This window comes from Microcebus murinus, chromosome 6 (assembly GCF_040939455.1).
Source record: "Microcebus murinus isolate Inina chromosome 6, M.murinus_Inina_mat1.0, whole genome shotgun sequence".
NCBI classification, from domain to species: Eukaryota; Metazoa; Chordata; class Mammalia; order Primates; family Cheirogaleidae; genus Microcebus; species Microcebus murinus.
Genome location: NC_134109.1, coordinates 66,624,023 through 66,649,293, shown reverse-complemented (window position 1 = coordinate 66,649,293; position 25,271 = coordinate 66,624,023). Strand labels below are relative to the sequence as shown.

At 30.7% G+C, this 25,271-nt stretch overlaps 1 protein-coding gene across 4 annotated transcripts in view; it reads right to left on the bottom strand.

The window, feature by feature from the left end:
- The window catches only part of NOVA1 (NOVA alternative splicing regulator 1), a 146,727-nt gene that overhangs the window by 26,516 nt on the left and 94,940 nt on the right, over positions 1–25,271 (bottom strand). For all 4 annotated transcript variants that reach the window (XM_012773485.3, XM_012773486.3, XM_076004141.1 and 1 more), the window contains exon 3: positions 6,743–6,909. In XM_012773485.3, the coding sequence (XP_012628939.1) occupies positions 6,743–6,909 (167 nt within the window). The remainder of the gene's footprint in view (positions 1–6,742; positions 6,910–25,271) is intronic.

The following is a 25,271-nucleotide window of genomic DNA, read 5'->3' as shown; positions in this document are numbered from 1 at the left end:
ACATATATATGTTGAGCAATTCATTAACATATTTTAAAAACTTCTCATGTCTAATAGAATGACCTTAAAATGTAAGCTTTTTTCTTTTTTAAAAAGTGTCATAAGTTTATTTAGCAAAATAGTATTGCTTATGTATCATCCTCAATAGATAATATTTCTTAATAGGTAAAATGAGGTAGGTTTTTATATTATAGAGACATTGTATATGAACATTTCATATTCATATATATATATCAAAATTACTCAGATATGAGCAAAAGCATAACTTTAAAGGTTCAGCAGTATCAGGAAAAGTAGATGAAATTACTTAAAGTCATATTTTTGTATTTAAGATTTCAAAACTTCTAATTTGGGTCAAATAAAGCAGTTAAGAGTAAAAGAAAGGGTAAGAAATTTACAGGCTCATGGTTAACTCATTCCCCTCCGTTAGCAAAATAAGATTGGTTCTAACTTCATATCATATTTTATGTAGTCCACTCTTCAAATAATTCCTGATTCTTCTTAAGTAAAACCTAAGATATTTTGAGAAAAATCAGACTTAGTGGTGAATCAAACCAAGATTTTTATCAAATCATAGAATAGAAAAAAGAGGGAGGAGAGCTACAGTCAGAAAACCCTAAAGAATTTAAAAAACAAAAGGTTTCAAATCCTTTATTTTCTATTTTTGCTCTTTATAATTAATTCTTGCCATTTCTACAGAGAGATTTCATTTTCAGTCATTAAAAATTTCCCTAACACTTTCTTTTCCATGTAATACTATGCTAGGATATATTCTAATGACTTAATGCTATTATTTTGTTCTATAAATTGAATAGTAAAGGTTTTATTTTCCCACCTCTGGTTACTGTTACTACACAGTATACTTTGGAGGAGTTAGCATACTTTAAAAAATATGTTGTGTACTAATATCAGACTAATAATGAGGTTACTGACTAAACAGATGTTAAATAAATCTAGAGGGCATTTATCCCAATATGTGTTCAATATAAGTTCACTAACCTACAGAAGAGCAAGATTCTATATGTGTTGGGCTCTTCTATTTCCATAAGCATAAAATCGATCTGAAGTACTATAGGTTTACTAAGACATCCACTTTGTCCTAGATAGAAATTTTCATCAAGGTCTTTATTGCAAAGAACTATGTGGCAAAAATAATAATATCAAATGGCTCAGAATTTGTAGTCACTTAGATTAATATGATCTTTTGTCGATGTTTTTATTGCCTTTCTTTTTGCTTGGCATATATAAGGAATATTGGACATGTATTAATAATTGATACCACTCACATTCATCAAAATTGTCCTTAATAATTCTGATGCTATTTCTTTTTCACAGTGATAAATGCAATAGGTTTACACTTATGGATAATATTAATATATTTAGAACAATTCAAGTTTGGGTTATTAAACATTAAAATCTGATGAGAAGTTACATTTTAATGTATTAAATAAACAAGTGAAAATTATGCAATGTTGTTTGGGCTTAAAGGGATAAGACTGTTGAAATGTCACAGTATATTGTCTCTAAATATATTTTCTTGGTTTAAATTCCTAAAATAATGAAAATGTAATGAAATAAAGATGTGACGAGTTTTCTATATATTATTCACATAGATACTTTAAAGCACAAAACATCTCCTAATTCACAAATTCTATTTATAATAATAAAGATATTCCAGAAAGTTTTCACTTCAGTTGATTTTTTTAAATACTAGGAGGAAAAAATTGCTTTCATAAATAGTTAAATATAAATATATTAAAGTAATACCTTTAATTTAAAAGATTATATTAATTAATGAAACAGAAATAATAGTTGTTCTCAACTACACAGATAAATGGAACAAAAATCCATAAGAAACAGTTCATTGTACAATATAAATGTACATTGTTTGTTTCTTTAATATTTCATAAGCAAACTATATCCATTTACTGTGCAAAGTTAATTAAAGATTAGGGTTTTCAGGTTAAATACCCTTTAATAAAATTTTCTGTATACATCATGAAGATGCAATTAACTGAATATCCACATAACATCAGTATCTTGATATATTTGTTATAACATTTACAAAGCACATGCTCATCCAAAAATTAATTTCTTATACATTTTTCAAATATTGAATATGAAGGACAGAGTCATTTTTTAGCACCACTTTCTTTTTCAATTGGAAAAGTATAATTTTTTTAAAGCTATACAACTTGAAGGGCTGTTTAAGAATTCTTTAGACATTGAAGGCTGAGATGCTTATCGCAGATTTTAAGCATTTCAATAATTTTAAAATAATTAATTCTTTGGAATATAAAATAGTTTTTTATTTTTAAAATCAAGCAATTAACAGTAGGTATTTAGTTAAATATAGACATAACTAGGCTTTTGGAAATAAAAACTAAAGTTATTACAAATTATGGGATGAATTCTTATTAACAAGGGACAATTTTGCTGGGTCAGAGAATATTATTATAAATAAAGTTTATAATAATTACAGCTTGCTTTTAAGCAAATCTACAGCAAGATACTATCAACAACTTCTAATATTTATATATATATAGCAAAAACAGCAACAAAGAACAAATCTCAATTGTAATTCAAAATCTATTACTAGCTGAATAACATTACTTAAGTAATCACCTTCCCAAACCTGTTTCTAGTTCTATTCAATAAACCTGTATACTACGCCATTAAAAAATAAATAAAATATTTTAAAATGTAATTGCCATCTTTAGTTTTTCATTTCTGAAAAACATGCTCCCTTTTTCCAACATTCGAACTATCTTCCAACATCTGAACTAGTTAATTCATAGTTTTCTCTTCCTAATAGTAGCTGTATCTACACATATCCTAAGAGTCTGTTTGGATTTTTAACACAAAAAAGACCAAAATGCAGAAGTGATTTCTTTTTTGCAAAGCCTTCCAGGGAAAGTAAAAGGACTCTTTTGGAAAATATCAGGAATAATTTGTAGTCTGTAGAAGGTCTCTTGGCCAGACAACCAAAGCTCTCCTCTCTCTGACTCCATCCTATCTAACATTAATTTTCTCTGAACTCCAATATAAATATTACACTTCTGCTGAGACAGTGTCTTTACTATTCAACAAATATGATATCCATCTTCCCAAATCCATATTGTTTCATCTTCTTAAAATAAGCTTTTTGCTTTCTTCTCAATTTCTGTACAATCTTCAAGGTCCAGTTCAGTCTTCACCTATTTACATGATTATTAACCCACTCTAGTCTCCTTTTCTTTCGTACTCCTCTGAACTTTTATAATATTGTTTTACCATAGTTTTGGTAAATAAATACATTTTTACATTTTTATAAGTTATTTTCAGCACTTACCTCACAAACTAGTCTTCAAGGGCAAAGGCTACAATTTTATATTTTGCAATTCAATAAGAAGAAATTTAATAAATTCATGATTGAATGAATTAATAATGAATAAATAAATTAACAACTGCTATCTTTGCCAATTAAGGTAAAATTCTTTGGGCTAAATGATATTTGCTTGATATCTTGATTTTTTTTTAATTCAAGAGAATTCTTTAAATGTCCATAACCCCCTCTTTCCTAATGTAGCTTTTCTTAAAAATATATGTGAATTAAGAAATGAATATAGATTTCAGTTTCTTGAGCAAAGAAAGAGAAAAAAAAAAAAGAAATGAATATTTCATAAAATGTTATATATGAAATTAGATATAAGGCTTCCAGGCTAGCTTTCATCATTCTACTCCTATGATTTGTGAGCTTAGTATGTACTTACTTTCCTAAGAAACTATAATTGTTTGAGGACTCCCATTCAGTAAATAAAGCAGGTTTCATTTGGGTAGAATATTCTGGTTCATGCAATTTACTCAGTTATCAACCGTACTTAGATAATACAATTCAGAATACAATAGTTTATTAGGTCCATAATAGATGGTGTGAAACGATAACTTTTAAAGTAAGTCTTGTTTAGAACTATATTTGACTTTTTAAGTCTATTTTAAGTCTAACTACATATAAGGTGTACTTTTAAATGAGCATAATCTTAAAATTATCAATCAAAAACAATGGACAAATTTAATAACTGAAACAACAAAATCCATAATTTCATATTCAACATGAATCCATTTCAATGCAGAAGTTAGATATTCTGGCTCCAGCATTTTTTAAAATCAATTTTATTCTTTAAACAATCTTACCAAGAAGAAAATTGTTAATAAAAGGTTTTAAAAATTATTTTAAAAAATTAACTTTAGGAGTGAAGCTCAAAGCAAATGTAATTGTATGTTCTTGGTCAAGGGAAAGACTATCACTATCACTTAACAAGAAACTTTATTACGATTCTGTGTATTAAAATCTTAAACACATATAGAGATCATACAAAATATGCTATCTATTCTACTGCAAAATAATTTATTTTAGACATAATTATTTTATACTTAATAACAGCATCATTTCTTCAGAAATAAAATCATGGTATTTAAATTTATATACTTCACTCACTATTTAGAGAATAATCAAGTAAAAAGTACTACATTAAATACCCAGAAAGTCAGAGAATCCCAAACTTAGGGCATAAAAATTCCTGTTGATCTATAAAATCTTGGAAATTATGTTCCAATTTTCACAATTTTTCAAGCAAATTTTTCAATTTTTATATTACAAAGAAAGTATTTAATTCTTAAATATATTGTCCTACTAGACTTATCATTCACTTTTTGATAATTTTAAATAATACTCTATTTCACATATATTATTAATCACATGAAAATATTAAATAATTTACAATTTTAATTCCATGAATTTCTATAAGGCTTACAAATGAACACAAATACACAACACTATTATTTTTAACACTTATCTTAAATTTAAATAACATCATCCAAAAAGGCAAATAAAAATAAAACAAATATTTTAAAATTCTAGTCTTCATAAATCTATACTGACACTGGATATACGATTGCCTGTAAATCTTATATTGCCATATATAAAACTGGAATTTTAACAATGATTCATAGACCATATTTTTGTGGTACTAGATATTTGTTCTTATAAAAATAAAAATTAATATCATTGTCCTAAAAAAATTGCCAGTGATATCATACTACTCGAACCACACTTTATGTTTTAAAACAATCAAGATGTTTACCTCTATCCCTAAATGTTTGAACTGTCTCACAGAAGTTACAAAAGAAATGGAAGAACAGGCTGAATTAAGGCAGAAAATCAATAGACTTTATACTTCAGTGCTTATTCTGTAGATTATTAGCCCCAGATAATTTTAACCCAGAGGTCTTTAACTAAACTCCTACTTTTAAAATCCAGATAAATTCATGGTATTACTTTCAAGTAATCAGTCTTTAAACTACTCTGTGTATTCATCTACTGTAGATAAAATAAACACTTCAAAACTATAAATGGCTGTAAAGAACAAAAAAATTCACTGATGTTTACAACTTTAAAATATTTATATTCTTCCATGTATACATTAAGGGATACTGCCTTTAAAAGTTATGATGAGAATACAAATTGAACAATTTGACATTGACAAAGAATATAATATGAATGATTTTATATGGAATAACAGCTACCTACTCATGATTTAAACATAAAGGGATTTTTAAAAAAGGTAATTAATAGAAAATTGAATATTAGCTTATAATTTGAAAATATATAGCCTAATTATTGATTTTACATCTATATTTGATTAGTCAGCATTACATTTATCTATATACTGGTAAAATTATAATAGATTCATAACACTGTTCAGTATAAAAATATTTTTTCAATTCAGAAACATGAAATTAATAAGATTTTGAGCTACATTTCAAATTTATTACAATGAATATAAATATTCTGTAAATGAAATATTCTGTGAATTAACGAAGAATAGTACATTTCTTTTGGAGGCATATTCTATTGATAGCAAGATTAAGTCACAAATTAAGAGGCTGATTATAAAAGGGCAAAGGTAGAAACAGTAATTATAAACATAAAGATTCAAATAAATTTATAGATGTAAGAGTTTGTGGTGGAAGAACCCACCTTAACTTAACATTAAATAGTGTCATTTTCCCCCTACATCATGTCAGCCATTACTCAATCTTAAAAACTCACAATGGTTTTTATCAAGTAAAAACTTTTTTACAGAAAATCTCATACATTCAAAATGAACATTAGTCCTTAATGACATATATTTAAATACTACACAAGTTATACAAAACATAATAGCTGATTTGTAACAAAGGACTGTATGCTAGGTACACAAATTTACTTATACATATTTTTATTAAAAAATGTTGAACATGACAATTAAATTAACAAAACAGGAGTCTATATTCAGGAGTCTATAATAACTATACTGAAGACTACAAATATCACTAAAAATAGGGTATTAGAAATTCTGGGGATATCATTTCCTTTTAATTTTGTATTTAATTAAGTGATATAATTTTAAATAGATTAAATTTCTATATATTAATAAAATTTGTGTCTATAAATTTTAAAAAGGGCCATCACAAAAAATAGAGTCACGTAAGTGCTCTTAAGTTTCACAGTAATAAATAAATAACTTAATTTATCAATAAATTAATTGATCAATCTAAGGAAAAGAACCTGATAGTCTTTAAATAACTAAGTGACAATTCTGGTAGGTTTAGGTATGCTTAGGGAAAAAAACACAGCTTTTTATTCTAAGACTTTAAGGCTTCTTTTGTAAGGAATTTATACTGTGGATATTTCTCTTTGATTTCCCAACTAAACACTCACTTGTTTGATGCGATCTGGATTAACGGTGGTCTGGGGTTGTAGTATGCTGACAGGTTCTGTCTTGGCCACATTTTGGGGCATTTCTCGAATTTTTTCTGCAATGAATCCATGAACTGCATTCAGTGCTTCAACTGTTCCCTGGATCAAGCACACTCGCTCAGTAGTACCTGTAAATAAAAGATTATTTTTCAGAAAACATTCCTTATTTGCATTTTTTTAAAAGCTATGAAAAAGGATGATACAATGATGCCAATAAAATAATATAAAATAATAGAACTCTAAGTTAAAAATGTTCAATTGAACCAAACATAAAAAAAACATACATGTCCCTTTTTATCATTCTTTTCTAATTGTTTTAGTCTCAAAAAAGCCTTTTGATTTCCAGCACAAGTTCTGAGCAAATCACTCGTTCATTGGTGTAACAAACACCTACTGAGTGTTTACAAAAGAACTTAGGGTTAGAAACTGATAACACACAGATGAAAATCTATGGACCCAGCTTTCAGAAAGCTTACTCTTCAGGGGAAAAATCAGATACCAAGTCAGATAATTGTAAGAAGATATAATGTGAAAAATAATGAAGATAACATGGATGGTAAAGCTATTATCTTGCTTATCCTCCTCTTCTTTGAATGATAGCAACAATCACTACCTGATATTTTATATTTGTTTATTTTTTTTTCATTTTTCTACTAGAATGTAAGCTCTACATGGTGGACAGTATATTTGTTTTGTTTTGTGCTATAGCATACCCAAAGCCAACTATAGCCCCTAGCATATAGTCGGAACACAAGAAATATTTGTTGGATAGATGAATAAATGCTGTATTTATTAAAGATATAATTTGAATAAAAAGACAATATCAGGGTTCAAAATGAAATTTAAAAGTAGTTTATGAAACTTGAAATTTGTGAATAATTGATAAAGGTATTATTTTTTATTTTATTTCATCTTATTTTTTTATTTTAGCGTATTATGGGGGTACAAGTGTTAAGGTTACTTATATTGCCCATGCCCTCCTCCCCCCTCGAGTAAGAGCTTCAAGCATGTCCATTCCCCAAACACTGCACATCTTACTCGTTGTGGTTGTATACACCCGTCCCCTCCTCCCCCCTTCCACCCTCCTGACACCCGATAAATGTTACTCCTATATGTCCACTTAGGTGTTGATCCGCTAATACTAATTTGTTGGTGAGTACATGTGGTGCTTGGTTTTCCATTCTTGAGATACTTCACTTAGTAGAATGGGTTCCAGCTGCATCCAGGAATATACAACAGGTGCTATATCACCATTGTTTCTTAAAGCTGAGTAGTATTACATGGTATACATATACCACTTTTAAGACCCCTAAGGCAATCACAACAGCAACAAAAATAAACAAATGGGACCTAATGAAATTAAAAAGCTTCTGCACAGCCAAAGAAACTGTCAAGAGAGCAAACAACCCACAGAATGGGACAAAATTTTTGCAACTACACATCTGATAAAGGGCTGATAACTAGAATCTATTTAGAACTCAGGAAAATCACCCAGAAAAAAATCAAACAACCCTACCAAAAAATGGGCAAAGGACATGAACAGAAACTTCTCAAAAGAAGACAGAATAATGGCCAACAAACGTATGAAAAAATGTTCAACATCTCTAATCATCAGGGAAATGCAAATCAAAACCACAATGAGATATCACTTAACTCCAGTGAGAATGGCCTTTATCAAAAAGTTCCCAAACAACAAATGCTGGCGTGGATGCGGAGAGAGAGGAACACTCCTACACTGCTGGTGGGACTGCAAACTAGTTCAACCTCTGTGGAAAGCAATATGGAGATACCTTAAAGCGATACAAGTAGATCTACCATTTGATCCAGCAATTCCACTATTGGGTATCTACCCAAAAGATCAAGTCACTTTATGAAAAAGACACCTGCACTCAAATGTTTATAGCAGCACAATTCACAATTGCAAAGCTATGGAAACAACCCAAGTGCCCATCAATTCATGAGTGTATTAATAAAATGTGATAGAGGTATTATTAATCATATTTGTTTCATATCTAGTGAATAAAATGTAGATATATGATGCTAGACAGGACTAAAATCAAACTGTGGGAAGGCAATAAAAATGAATAGTTTTTCAGACTATTCTGAGGCTTACTGCAGCAGCCTGGTAATCTGTAATCTGAAACCAACCGGAATCTCAGTGTCCCAATGCAATGGAAGACAATTTTTCCATGGATGGGGTGGGTGAGGTGGAGCTCAGGCGCTGATGTGAGCGATGGGGAATAGCTGTAAATACACTTGCTGGCCTGCCTCTCACTGCCTGCCCTGTGCCCACTCCACTTCCTAAGTTTCATGGAAGACAATTTTTCCACAGACAGGGGTTGGGGGTTGGTTGGAGCTCTGTGGCCCAGGGGTGCAGCAATATAACAAACTTACTTTTCAGAAATATATGTTTTCTAAACAATTGTAAAAAAAATTAAAAAGAATTGTATATTAAAATATGTACAATTTTTTTTAATTAGCATGAACAGTTTCAAGTGACACTTGAAATAATAATAATTCAAGTCTATGAAGAATGTTTCCTAGGCTGTACAAAGTATTTCAATAGAGAGCAAAAGTATGGCTTTGATTTATAAGAATGGATAAAATTTGAAAAACATAATGTGAATTTGTGGACTTAATTTTTCCTGTTTCTTTTAATCAGCTTTTCTCATTCTTATCTATTTTGATGTATCTTTGTGGTTCTTGAGTAAAATGATCTAATTTATAGGGATACTCTAGGGAGTCGTTACAAGGTTGTATTAGGTATCCAATAAATGACTACAAAGGATGGGAACTGATCAATGTAGCTAATGCACAGTGTTCTTATCCAGGTCAGCAGACAACACAAAACATAGATCAGATTACATTCCTGCTTTTGAAGACATGCAGAGTGCTCTTTTGAGGACAACGAAACAGCTGAACTTAAAACAGCGAAAATTATTTTTAAACAAAACAGCACTAAGTAACTATAAAGAGATAATAAATTTATGTTGTCTTAAAATTCTGGTTTGACATTATACATACCATATCAGACCTCACAGTAAACCCAATACTCTTCAGATTGTATAGACAAACAGATAGTAAATGGAAATCACTGAGCCATAAAGAAATATGACTGTCTAAAACTAAACTTCATATAATGGCATGTATGAGACACTTGAAGATAGTTCAGAGTCACAGTTGCAGAACATACTCTTTGAGGATTAAATTATAGTATTTCCATTAGAACTATCACTACAAAAAAGAGAAAGACAAAAGGACATTCTACATCTACCAACGGGAAATGCTGCAATCCTCAGAAGAGACGCTGTCATATTCTTCTACTGAACTCTAATGGCCTTTTCACTCAGATAACACAAAACCATAATTTTTAGGAGAAAGTCACAAAAAGAAAGACTGTCAGGTATATGATCAAACTGTAACAAAATGAGCCTATAAATCATTGAAGTTGCTATTTTTTGTCATTTTAAAGGCTTTTAGGCTCCATTAGTACACTAAACTGCCAGTTATTTATCATTTTATTTGTTTAACGGTAGCATTTACTTTTCTTTGCAATAGACTAGCAACAAGAACTGAAATTCAGTTACATAAAAGTAAATGCTCATATTTTGTATAATGTAAGAATTAAGGTATATAAGACATCATTAATTTTAAATTGCACTTTTACAGGACAAATTATAATAACTGCAACAAGAAGGTTCAATGTCAAATACAGTGAAGTGTGAAGGGGCTTTAAGTTTTGATTTCACATACAATATCAAATAGACAGGTTTCTAAAATTAGATACAATTATCAAATAGGTTTTATGGGAAATATTTTATAGAAATTTCATAAAAACATATTCTCTATGTGCTACTGTAACTTTGGACAAATCACTTAAAAAGTTCCTGCTCCTATCTAAGGTAGTCCATCACTTGTGCACTGGGCTCCATCCCCTCTTACCTACCACGTCCACTCTTCTTCCAGTTATCAGATTCTTTCTTACATCATAATTTTTTTCTATTGGATCATTTCCACCACAAGAAAACATCTTATAATCCCTTCAATTTTTAAAGACATTGGCAGAATTAGAAAACTACCCTTTTGCAAATTGAATAAAACAATTGATTTAAGCAAAGATCATAAATGGATAAAGTCATTAGATAAAAGGTAAATGGGGAATTTTCAATGGAAATACCAGAGTGTCATCAACAGACTTAAATGATCAACATTAGCATGATGAAGAGTACGAAAACTAAGTATTATGTGTTTCTTGATGTGATGGAATACGAGGTACACAGCACCAATTATGAAGTAAGTAACTGAACCTAAATCTAATCAAACATTTAACACTACATTACAGTTGAGATTAATACAGAAAACAGAGAAATAAATGACACCATAAGGAAGCAAAGAGACAAGTCAAGAATGTATAGTTTATAAAACAACCGACACAGCTTTATCGATAAAGAAGAGATTACTCTCCAGACAAAAGGAGAATTAATATATATTATGATCAAATGTAAATTAGAATTTGGTTGGATCCAAATTCAAACTTTTATTTGAAACATAATTGAAGCAAAAATAAGGAATCTATATTTTATAGTATCACAGAATTACTGTTAATTTAACAGGTGTGTTTATAGCCAACAGGTTATATAAGAAAATGTCTTTTTTTTCTTTTTTTTGAGACATATGCTGAAATATACATAACCAAAATGACTTCAAACTATTTCTGCAACAACAAAATAGGAGTAAACAAAATAGACATGGCAAAATGTTGGTATTTTTTTATAGATGAAGGGTATAAAGTGATTAAGAGGTTCATTGTCCTAATCTACTATTATGTATATTTAAAATTTTCATAATAAAAAAAAATTTAAAAGCCTTCATTGACTGCCTATATCCCTATTTTGTTTACAGTTCAATTTCCTTAACTCTCAAAATTCCTTGAATGAGTTTTAAATAATCTCTTTCTATTTCTTCTCATTATCCAATCTTGAATCTACTCCCACATGGCTTTTTTTTCTTGAATTTACTCCATTATGGCATTTGTCCCACAACTACACTGAAACCAATCATCATAACTGTACTGGAGCAAATCCCATCTTCATGTCTTCATGTTGCCTTCCCATTAGCAATATTTAATAAAGATGACCATTCTGTTCTGAAAACACTTCACTTGGCTTTCAGAATGCCATATGCTCATGGATTCTGCTTTTCACTCAATTTATTCATTCATTTGATAAACATTTACTGAGTCCCTTCTAAATGCTAGAAGCTGAGGATACAGCAATGACCAAACAGACAAATACCCTTGCCTTCATGGAGATCATATTCTAGTTCGTATAGACAGATACTATACATATTATATATATGGAGAGAGAGAGAGAGAAAGGAGAGAGAGAGAGAGAGAGAGAGAGAGAGAGAGAGAGAATACTAAAAGAAAATAAGTGCTCAGAAAAAAACTGAGTGACAATAACAGCCACAGCAAAGACAAGAAGCAAAGTAGGATAGGGACTTTGGCATTTTACTACTGTATTTATGATGTCTAGAATAGTGCCTGGCACACATTAGATACCCAACAAGTACTTTTGAATAAATGAATAACTCCCTGTGTCTAAACTTTCTTCTCTGTAGTTTGAAAACATATTAAGTGATTGATTTCTAAGGCCTTTTTATCTACAAAATGTTTATATAACTAGTAAACATCTTTGAGTTTATAAGATCAGTCAATGCATATGAAAATAAGATATATTTTGAGAAATAATTACAAAAATGTTATAAATTATCCTTACATCCATAAAAAGGGCACTGGGAATTAAATAAAAAGGGCTTTGAGAAAGGTTCTAGGAGGAATAACGAACAATTCAATAGTTTTTTCTTCTTCCTAGGGTAGGGAAAAAATAGATCAACTCTAAAAATGTAATCTACCTAAGGGATTGAGGTTAGGGAAAAAATATTTTTTGGCTGAAGTCTGGTGCAGTCTAAAATTTTTTATAAAACTGAGACCTATTTCAAGCCAGAATGTGATTATTCTAGAATAATAGGCATATGCTAATGATTTGATCCGAATATTTCCAATTGTCAATTATAAAGAGAATTAGTGAACAGTTTGTATGTAAGAAAATGAATCAGTTTATGGCCCTATTGAGAATATAACTCAGTATCAGTAAAGATATATAATTCTTTAGGAAATAATGCTAAAGTAAGAAATTTGATTGGATGAGTTTTGGATAATTTTTACAGTAAGATAACAGCTGCTTATAATGCTGAGAAATTACTAATTCTGGATAGCTAATATTAATATTTTGAATGGATAAAGGTTGCATTCTTTCAATAAAACATTTAGTTTCTACCATTTTAAGGAATATCTCCCAATATGTTACATATTTTCAAATACATTTTAACATTTCCTTGGTATTTGTGGTCAGTTATAAAGTCTGGGCAGTAATAAAGTAGAAACCTCAAAATTTCTTTGGGTATTTATGTCTATTTGCCTTACACAAATGGTGCTTTGTGAGTGGCATCTGTTCTTTAAGTTTTCATATTCTTCTCCTTATTGCCACTTACCCTTGCTGTTTGCTAGAATATCTGATTATACAGGCTACTCTACTTACACTTTGCTTCTTTTAATCTTCAACTAGCTAAGAAAGGTTGTTAAAATTCTATAAACTAATAATGAATATGTAAGAATATTTTAGGTAATACATCAAGAAAAGCTCCATTTAAGGACATTTAAGGGTTTGCTAGGCGTAGCAATTATAATATTACATTCTTTCAGGGGAAGATATGTACTTTACCAATTCCATGAAATGAAGTCATTCAAAGGTCTTCTCTGAAGTACACAATTACAAGCCTTTTTAAAACTACTTAATTTTCTATGTCCCTAAACTCATAGAGAACAACTAATATTATTCAAAGGTAAATGCTTTTAACAGTGATCATACTTATGTTTGCAAACCATTTTATGATTTATATAGTGTTATATAAATTATAATACATATATTTAGCATATTATTTATATAATTATATTCTATAATATGCAATTTTTATATATACATGCATACACACAAAGAAAATCTCAATTATTGGTTCACAATAACCAATGCAGATAATATCTCCAATGCAGATAATATCTCCAACTTCAAGGTATGGGAGTGGAAGCAAGTATGTCAAAGACATGGCAAATACAGAGAAAAGTTAAGGTCTTGTCAAAAAACAATGTTTTTCCCATTATACCATATATCTCTTAAAAATGTAATATTAGGCCCACTATCAAATTAACACATTTAAGAAAATCAAATATGCTTCAGCTTTAAAGAGCACTAAGTCATCTTTCTTCACATATTTACTCTAATTCTGCATAAAATGAAGAAATGACTAAATCTTCTTGCAGAGAACAGACCACAACAGGAGGTGGTTAATAATTGTGTGGACTATTAGTAAGATTTTTAAGAATAACAAAAGCACTTGGAAAATTGTCATAAAAACTAAGTTCAATTTGTAATTGCAGCTTTTATACCGTTGTGTGGTTATGCACATTTGATAATACTTCCTCCTACATTACAATTACTAGAGGGAAAATATACAATATCAAGAAGAGGCCTTATAAAAAGAAACCATAGGAACTGACATCTTAAGATGCAAAGTAATAACTGCTTTTCTTCTCCATGTGATTAACTTTCTTACATAATCATGTCTCTACTTCTAAACTTAAAATTTTAAAAGGCCATATAATATGCTTTAGTCACAAACCAAGATAGTAAAGGCCTGATATTCCATTGATAGAACATGCTTTGATGTCAAAATATATCCAATCAAGCCAAAGGGTAAGAGTATATTTTTCAAAAAAAATCTAAAAGATACTATTAATATATTCTTATGAATGGCAATCAGAGTAGATATTGTCCAACTTTTCCCTCATTCATTCTCTGTCCCATGCATGCAAATGGCATATTAATTTACTTGATCTGCCATTCCCATAAAGTCTCATTAACACAATTGGAGAATTTAACTTCTGAAGAACCTTGAAAGTAGACATATCTGAAAATTCTACATAAAAGTTGTCTTGTATATGCTACAATTTATCTCTAGTTTTTCAATTCTGAGGCCATGCAAAAGCCCTACCAACAATTACAATGACAACTAATTGTTCCTTCAAACTCAGCATAAGTTTATGGTCAATTCAGGATCATTATAGTAATCCTAGTTTGGCAAATATTATTACCTTTTAATTTCCATCATGACTTATAGGAATATAAAACTATGACAAAATTTTCTTAATAATGTACTTATATTTTTTATGTATACATAAATATTGAGTTGCTGAATTATATCCACTCCCAACCACTGCCACCATTTTTGATATTAATTTATACTCTCAAATTTCTACTATAAGAAAAATTGCACCTGAAACTCTTCTAGATATTCTTTTACTAGTTAAGTACTCACTTGCAGAATTTTGCAAATTATGCTTGGAAATTGGGAAGACAGTTTGCAACAAATATGTGATTTTGTATCAAGCTCAGAAACTTAGAAGTGTGACCAGTGGTTAGCATGCACAGCTAATCAAAGTCATATGAAGCTAAGGAGAGAAGCATACCCAGGAACATGCAGCTTGGTAAACAAATTGTAGAATGGTTGCATAAAAGCTGAGAGCAGGAGAATGAGTACCTCTGGTGATAGCCCCATTTCTGACATATAACAAAGTTATCACCTTTGAGATCCAATACAGATTAACACATTAACCAAGATTAAACACTATCTTTAGTTCCTATTTTCTCACAAAATAGAGTTGTTTAGAAAATGATTCCATCTTTATCATTAGTCCATAAATCCAATATGAAGGGAAGGCCTACATTTGCACAGATTTCAAGAGGAAATGAATTATTCAAGTCAGTGATTGATTAATAAATGTCATACTTTTGACTACATGCATTTTATCAAATAAATGCAAAGGCAGCATGAAGAATTGTGACTGTTGAACTTGCTGGGAGAAGGAATATGGGATGGTAATTTGTAAAGGTTGGAGTAATGATAGACATTTCAAGAGTATATGTATGTAATCTGTTATTAAAAACTATTTTATTAATAATATTAAAAGGTATTAATTTTGTGCAAAGTTTTATGTGTGCTGAGATAATATAAAAATGACATTTAAAAATTGTGGTACATATAAAACTGGCCCTTTTAACCATTTAAGTACATAATTCAATGGTATTAATTATATCCAAATGTGATGCAAGCACTCCCCACATTCTATTTCCAAAATTTTTTCATCATCCTAAGCAAAAACTATAACCAGTTAAGAAACAAATCTCCACCCTCTTCTTCCCATATTCCCTAGTAATTTCTAATCTACTTTCTGTATCTAAGAATTTGTCTATTCTAAATATTTCATATAAGTGGAATCATACAATATTTTTCATTTGGTCACTAGTCACCGAGCGGTAAAGAAGATGAGCAGCTCTTCTCATCTGCCCCATGAGAGCTCTATTGCTTAACATGAGAGATTGGGGCTAATGGTTCTAAAGGAAATAAAGAGTCACAAGAAATTCAGGATGGAATTCGGGATTTGGAGAGTTATGTTGATGCTCCAGAAGAAGATGACTTAAGTATATTTGAATAAATGTAGATTGTTGTACCGTACTTTAAAAAAAAACACATCCCCTGAAAATAAGCCCTAGGGTGTCTTCTTGAGGAAAAATAAATATAAGACCCTGTTGTCTTATTTTTTGGGAAACACAGTACTTTTGTCAAAAATCAATTGGCTATAGATTTATAGGTTTATTTCTGGACTTCAATAATATTCCATTCATCTACATATCTATCCTTATTTCAATACCATACTGTTTTGATTACTGTAGCTTTGTAGTAAATTCCAAAATCGGAAAGTTTGAGTCCTCAACTGTGTTCTTTTTCAAGATTGTTTTGGCTATTCAAGGATCCTTACAATTCTGTAAGAATCTGAGGACTGGATTTTCCATTTCTATCATAAAAGCTGTTGGAATTTTGATAGGAATTAAACTGAATCTATAGATTATTTTGGGTAGTATTGACATCTTAACTATTAAGTGTTCCTACTCATGAAATGGGATTTCTTTCCATTTAGTTAGATCTTCAGTCTTTCACCTCCTTTGTTAAATTTGTTACTACAGAGTTTATTAATATTATTGTAGATGATACTGTAAACCAAATTTCTTTCTTAATTTCCTTTACAGATTATTCACTATTGTTGTATAGAAACACACTGATTTTTTTGGGGTGTGTTGATCTTGTACCCTAAAACCTTGCTGCATTTGTTTATTAGCTCTAGTAGCTTTCTTATGGATTCTTTGGAGTTTTCTATACATAGGATCATGTCATCTGCAAAGAGAGCTAGTTTTGCCTCTTCCTTTCTAATGTGGATGCCATTTTTGTTTTCTTATGCAATTATTCTGGCTAAAGCTACCACTACAATGATGAATATTAGCATGGTGAGAGCAGACACACCTGTCTTGTTCCTGATATTAGAAGGGAAGCTTTCAATCTTTACTATTCAGTGTGATGATAGTTGTGGATTTTCCATAAATTCCATTTATTATTTTGACAAAAGGCAGTATTTTATCAAGAAAGAAATTACAAACCTACCACTAATATAATATTGTAATCTATATTCTCTTTGTACATTAAAGGGAGACCATGATGCTGAGAAAAAAATGACAAAATTATCTTTAGCTTCCACATATCACAGTATATTTAGAGAAAAATGTGACTTTGGGGCAGAAGGTGAGGCTCAGGAGTTCAAAGATCTTCAACTCATTTGCTAAAAGTTATTTTTGTATTTCCTGATGTGAACAGATAATAGCATATATTATTAGTTCATTATTTAATATTGAGTATAATAGAATTACAAATTTAAAAATATCAGAATATCTTAAGAGTTATAGGGGCTAAAGGTGAGATGCAAAAACAGATAATACATCTGTCAGATACCTGTTTGACTGTAGCTCAAAATAGGTAGCTAATGTTCAGATAAATTTCAGTGATACCACAAACCAAATTTGACATATTCATTACAATCTTAGTTTTAAAAAATTACAAAATTGTGTTTCCATAATATATTTCTGTAATTCCAATTATTCTTCTCTCATATAAGCCTCTTTCGTATCTTTGTCTCTTTTATTTTAAATTATTATATAGATAAGGCTTGACAACTGGTGGAATCACAGACTCGATATTACCTGGATGTAACAGGTAGTGATTCTCTGTCAAATATATTCATCTACTTTCACAAGACTACACAATTCTCCATGGAATAAAACCTCCTGACTCTCTGGATTATGCTCCTGACTTCTAATCCCTTGAAGACAGATCCTTGGACTCCTGGTCACTCACTGGCCTCTGATCCATGTGAGGACAGAAAACTGGCTTTCTGTCACCCTCTGGCCTTTCCTTTAGAAGGGATCTCTGGGTCTTTGGCTTCCTGTCTAACTCTCCGTGTGGTTCTTTCTGGCCTCTTCCCCCTGCTCATTAATCTGGCTCCGGTGAACAAGTCCTTGAGTATCCTTCAATTAGTTCATTTGAGCCAATTCTTCCCTTGACCATCAATTATGTCAGTACCTTAGTATCACATTACCTCTGTTCTTTCCCCATCAAAGACCACCAAGTAATAATAGGGAACAGAAAAGGCCGATAGTGCCATATCATTAAAATAATAAGCTGGACTACAACTCTAATTGCCTATCTTCCTGTAAGAGACTGCCATTCCTCGTATTCCTTTATGTCTAAGTTACCAGAAGTCTAAGTTAGTCTCCAGTCATCACCAAACTCTTATCCTAATAGTCCTTTTTATATCCCTGAATCTCATCCTATTCCTATCCTTCTAAACCTCTTCATAGTGTTCTCTCTTACCTCAGTTTCAAGATATGTCCTATATACCAAACCTCTTTTTTGAATGTTCCATTTAGCTTTATCCCTTAGATAAAATTTGGCTGTACTCTTCGTTCTTTATGTCTCATGGTGCCCTATTAAGTAGATAATTTTTTTTTTCTTCTCTCAAATCCTAGGTTACCTGGAGTCATGAAATATTTAGGTATTTTCCTCATCTACTTTGCTGCTTTCTTGCTCTCTTTGCCACAGTTTCTTCTTTTTCCTTCAAAATCTTTGTAAACAAAGACTGAACAGGTATATAGGTATAGAGACAGACAGGAAATTAGATGCCAAAATTTTCAGTCAACAAGGTAAAATGACAAGGATATTGGAACTTATAGCCCTGAGGAAAAATATACTTGTTAGTGGTATAATATTATAGCATTTTACTTTCCTTTCCATGTAGTGGCCTCCATCAACCACTTCCTTCTTACAGAAACATTTTCTTCTTTTGGCTTTCTTGTTACTACTCTCTTCCCAGGAAAACTCTCTTCCCATGGTAACTCTCATTTAGTCCCACGGTTGTAAATACCATAAATTATATTCTGAATTAATTCACTCTCTACCTCTCTACTGACACTTTCCTAGTGGCTCAATGTAATTTTTGAACCTATAAATTACATGTAATTTACCTGTTCAAAATTTATGTTTCTAGGGGAGGGTGTGGTGGCTCACAACCGTAAACTGAGCACTTTGGGAGGCCAAGACGGGAGGGTCACTTGAGCCCAGGAGTTTGAGATCAGCCTGAGCAACACGGTGAGACCCCGTCTCTACCAAAAAAATAAAAAAAATTAGCCATGCATGTGGCACACCTATAGCCCCAGTACTTCAGAGGCTGAGGTAGGAGGGTCACTTGAACCCAGGAGTTTGAGGTAGCAGTGAGCTATGAGGACATCATTGCACTCTGGCCTGAGCACAGAGCAAGACTTTGTCTTAAAAAAAAAAAAAAAAGATACCTATGGCTTCTTGTCTCTCAAATTAGAGTCAAATCTAAATGTTTTTACTATGGCTTTCAAAACCCATCAAGATTTGGCCTCTGCTTAAGCTCTTAGTCCACATCTCATATTACTCTTTCTCTCTTTTTCTACATGTACTCCAGGGAGTCAGGTCTTTTTTAGTTCCTGAAGCATGCCAAGCTTATTCGCATGTAGGCCTTTTGTTCCCCTACTGATCTCTACCCTGGGAACACTGACTCTGGCTTTTCCCATGGCAGGCCCTTTTTCATCATTAAGACCTTAGCTCAAAAATACCTTATCAGATAGGTCTTCCCTAGCAGCCATAAAATTGCCTACTCTCAATCACTATCACTTTGTACTTATTTTATTCTTTTTCCATGATCCTTATCATTTTCTAAAATTCTTGCTTGTTATCATTTGTTTACTTCACTGTTTTTTTCTCTCTCTCTCTCTCTGATGGAACAAATGATCCAAGAGGGCAAAAACATTTACTGTTTTGTTCACAGGTGTACCTCCGCCCAGAACATAGTAACCTGTTAATAAATAACCATTTATTTAATAAACTAAAACTATGGCCTTGGATGAAGCACATTATAAAAGGTTTTTAAAATCCAGACCGATTATATTAAAATCCAATGTAAATGTCAAAAGAAGAGGGAAAACATGTATGAATTATCAATGACCCAAGGTAAAGCAAAGACCATAATTAGATTCTATTTACTAAGGATTATTATCACATAATGCTCCCTACTGATATCTACTAATGAATATATCCACCATACATTTCTATTCCAAGATGTTCTCTTCTCTCTACTCATCCTCTTAGAAATACCCAGGGATGGAAGATCAGCCCAATGCCCCCTTATTCAATTATCTTCTTTGCTTGATATCTTGGGACATAGAATAAAAAATTATCTTCTGACTATTTTTTCAAGGGTACATCCAAATCCAGAGAATAACTTTGCAAATGTTTTTCACAGGAAAAAATACTCAAATTAACCAACTCCTTACATTGGACAAGTAAGGAGTACAGATCAATCTTCCTAATTAAATTTAGTCACTGTGATGATAAATGTTAAATCTGGACCACAAACTAAGGCTTTCTTACAATATTGCCCCATATCAAACCTTGACATTTTAGGTTTGGCATCTACTAGAATGTCATAACTACATACTGTTAGGAAGAGAAACAAATGTGTTTATCAATTAAATTATTTAACCAAATTCTGCTAGATTATATTGGAACTAAGGCAAAGTGTTAATATATTGCTCATGAACTTTTCTACATCAAAATTCTAACATTATTTTGAATACAAGTTCTACTTGATAGATGAAAAATCAAGTGTTAAGTGTTAATATGAAATATTTCTATAGGACTATGAAAGCATATTATTTATTTACTCAGTGAGTTTCTAATGGGCCCCGAGGAAACATTATTCTATAAATACCTATAATTAACTGATCAAAACATTCTGAAAAAAATGTTCCTTGTTACTATAGTGAAATAATTTTATTTAGAGTAAAACTATTCCTAGTCTTTTTCTATGTTAAGTAAAGATTATAGACATTTGTATATGTCATAAGCATGTGCAATATATTTCCAAATTTAGTATCACAGAAACATAAATGAACATAACAGAAATTAGACATCAAAAGTGAATGTGTTGAAGTATTTTATAAAAAGTCTTATTTCTGAATAAGACCTAAATAAGAGTTCTGAATGGTTGTTTTTGGGAATATTGAAACTCCATGGGTAACATCACTATGAGCATATAAAAGATAAGACTTGGACCACTCTTAGTCTGGAGAAAATATATATGGACTTTAAGTGCACCTGTAATCCTCAGATATGATATTAGCAGAACAGATGCACACGATTAATCTACTCCAAGCTTGTTAGAAATTTACTCTTTTATGGAAATCTAGTCAGGGCTTTCCTTCCTTTGTATTATTATATGGCCATGGTATGGAGAAACAAATGTGTGACTTATAAATTGTTTCATACATAGCAGAAAGCCATAGTCAATTCCAACATTGTCTCTAAGTCCAGACTCAGAATCATCAAAACCATAATATTTGGCAATAATATATAACTTACTTCTCACATCACATCAATGTCTTCTTGATTATTTTCCTAGAAATTCCATCTATTGTCATGTAAATCTATCTCTGTTTTTAACTGTTTTCTTAGATGTTCTGATAGCATACTCATCTCTTAACCTCACTAACTCCTATTTATCTTTCAAATCTCTGGCCGTTATCAGTTTCCCAGAAAAGTGTTACCTGGTTTCCATAGTCTAAGTTAAGTGCTCTTTTCATGTGTACACACAGCATGCTATACTTACCCATAACAGCAATTACCATGGATTATTATAATGCAATTGCCTGTTCATTAGCCTGTCCAGCTCACAAGAATGTGAGCTGTTTATATGTTTACATTGCTCACTCTTATACTTATAGCATCCTGGTAACATATGCATATGTGTCAAATATTAAATGTTTGTGATTTATTTACTGATTGAATGGGTGCATAAATGAACGGAGGAAGAGATTACTAAATGGGTCACACTGAATCTAAATTCTACATAACAAAAAGCAAGAGCTCACTAACTAGACATGAGGTAAGAAGGGGATATTCCAGGAAAAGAGAACTACATGTGTAAAGGTCATGGAATTTTGAAGAAAAAAGGGATTGTCAGACCATGATTTCTCATTTAAGTAGGTATATATACATGGGAAAAAAGTTAAAGGAGAATATGTAAAGAAATGAAGATGGACAGATAGGAAATACTCAGATCATATACAATATGCAGTAGAAAAAATTGACATTATCAGTTGAAAATAGATAACCATATTGATAAAAGTTCTGCAGTTACTACTTCAGGAAAATTTAGGAATTGTGGGAAATATTGTTTAAAAGAAAAAAAATAATTGTTTTATATAATCATCTTGTTTCAAGATAAGTTAAGAAAAAGATACAAGATTTTTAAGAAGTATCAAAACTCCCAAATGCTTGTCTAGCACTCTCTAAGTACATTCTACATAACACTTGTCCTACAATATGCTCCATGTGAAAAAAGAATCTCTGGTCAAATACTTTTCATAGGAAAACTACATTTATATCCTACCCTCTGAATTATTCACAATGCATATTAGCATATTAAATATAAATTCCTATAATGAAGAAACTCCTTTAATTCTTTTAAGTAACAAATTTATTTATCCATGCCACATTTTTGCGTGTAAAATCTATTAACATCCTGACTACACAGTATTTTAGAGACTATATTCCCCAAAACTAAAACATCACAAATCAAATTTGCTTGAAGTACTCATCCTTAATTTTAAAAAGGCAGCAATTCAGTGCTATTTGTTGAATATAAAACCAAGATGTTAGAAAAAGGAAGATATATCACCTTAAGTTTAGGCAGGATCTCCATTACTTGAGATCATGAGGTTGCTAAGATAATATAATTCTTAATTTGCTAGTACATTTGGGGCTAGAGAAGATAATGAGGCAACACAATGGCATACAGCTGCAAATGTTCCTGTGGGGCTAGATGTGGAATCAGTTGCATATGAGCAGATCACAAATTCCATCTGCAAATACATGTATGTGTACAATAAGCAGTATTAATGGTTAATGTAAACAGAAACTATTATGATTGTCTTTTTGATAGAAAGAATCACTTAGAGTATGTTTAATTGAAGCAATCAACAGATCTGTTTGACTGTTGACAGTATATTTTAAGTACAAAGAAATAATATATCATTATGTCTTATTAATATAACTATAAAGTTACTTTAAAACTTTTATATTATTAAAAAAAGACAAGTATTATTGGTAAGAAATCAAGTTACTGTCCTTTTTTGTTTTGAGAGTTCTTCATTCCCAGCTTCAGCAAACTTCCAGGAAAACTGAAATTATATTTGGTACAGCAGATTTTAAAATTTAATAATTATTTTGGGCAGAAGAAAATATTCACTATGCTCTTCTAAGACTTTTCAGTTATTAAAATACCAAATCTTAACTCAAAGGGCCTATTTACGATGAATCAAAATATTCTACTATTCATTTCTCATGTTTTTTGTTTATGAAAATGAAGAAAAGAAAAAAAGTAGCATGGCTTAGAATTTTCTATCATTAAATGCTACAGGAGAAATGGTTTCAGCAAGGGCTACGTGCAAATATTTCTAATTAAACAAAATGAGAAATGTAAAATAACTACATTAGCAACTCAGAGAAATAGAATCAACTAAGCTAAATCCATTTCTTAAATACTGCTATTATAAATATGATAAAAATGGGTTGTTTTTAGTGTTATCCAATTTTTACAGGAACTAACTAGTTCCTTCTTTTCTATATCATCATTTTATTTCTTTCACAGACACTGCTGTTAGACTGAATTTTATTTGCTTTTGCTAATCATGGATATTATATGGATTATGTTCCATCTTAGAACATGAGCCTTTCTATATTTGTAAGTTTCTTGCTAATGTGTCATGGAATGTAGAACCTATGGGACTTTGGGACCTTAATTTAAGCCTGTGGTGCTAAAGATGCAGCTGTTCATTTGCAAGTAATCATTCCAGCTATTAAAGCTATAGTAAAGTAAAAAACTTAAATCCTTTTTCTGTTTTTCATTATATTTGAGTATGCAATGGTTAGCATTACATAGTATTTTTTTTTAACTTTCTAAGACCATATTTTCAAAAGAAGACAATATTTAAAACTTAACTTTCATGAAAAATGTAAATGTAAAATTTATTACAGGTTAACCATATAACTGAGTTTAAAGATAACATAGTATGTGTCTGAAAAAACAAGATTATGTACAGTTAACTACATTGCAGAAACAGAAGAGTTAAAGATTTGCTGGCTCACTTAAAATTTCACCAGCTAACAAAGTTCAAATATAAATAATTGCATTTTACAAATCAAATACTTAGATAATTATAACTTTTCTAATAAATTTTAAAAATATAAATGTGTCATTGACATATCACCTTACTTAAAATATGATATGTACAATGATAACAGACTTCAAGTTTTATGCTGTAGTTCTCAAGATGACATTTTAGAATCACAAGATAAATCATTTAAGTCTATAATAATAAATACTATGTTAAACAATGTTCTCCATAGCTGTTTTTCCCCAATTAAGGATTAATCTATGGTTGGTTATACATATTTCTTTTGATGTTGGCTTAGTATCCTTTAGTCCCCCACCAGCAATTTAGATAAAATGTCATGTCATTTTACATGTCAAGTAAAAACTAGTCACATGATCTACAACACAGCCTATAAATATACTATGCAGTATACATGTAGACATCACAAAAATATTGAACAGATTTTTTTCCCTATTAAATGTCCACTCAGAGTTTCAATGTTAATAACAGTAGGATCACTTTACATTTTCTAACATACATACGCATTATTTATATACACATATGGGAACTTCAATTAACAAGAAACATATTTCCAAGTTTTTCAATGATGTTTTGCATATTAAAAGTAGATGTAACTCAAGACAGGGTAGACACTGCAACATCCTATCCCTTCTTGCCCCAAAATCTGAGAAAGCTATCTTATTAGAAAAGAACCTATTAAAAAGTCCTGAATAAGAAAGATGGGCATT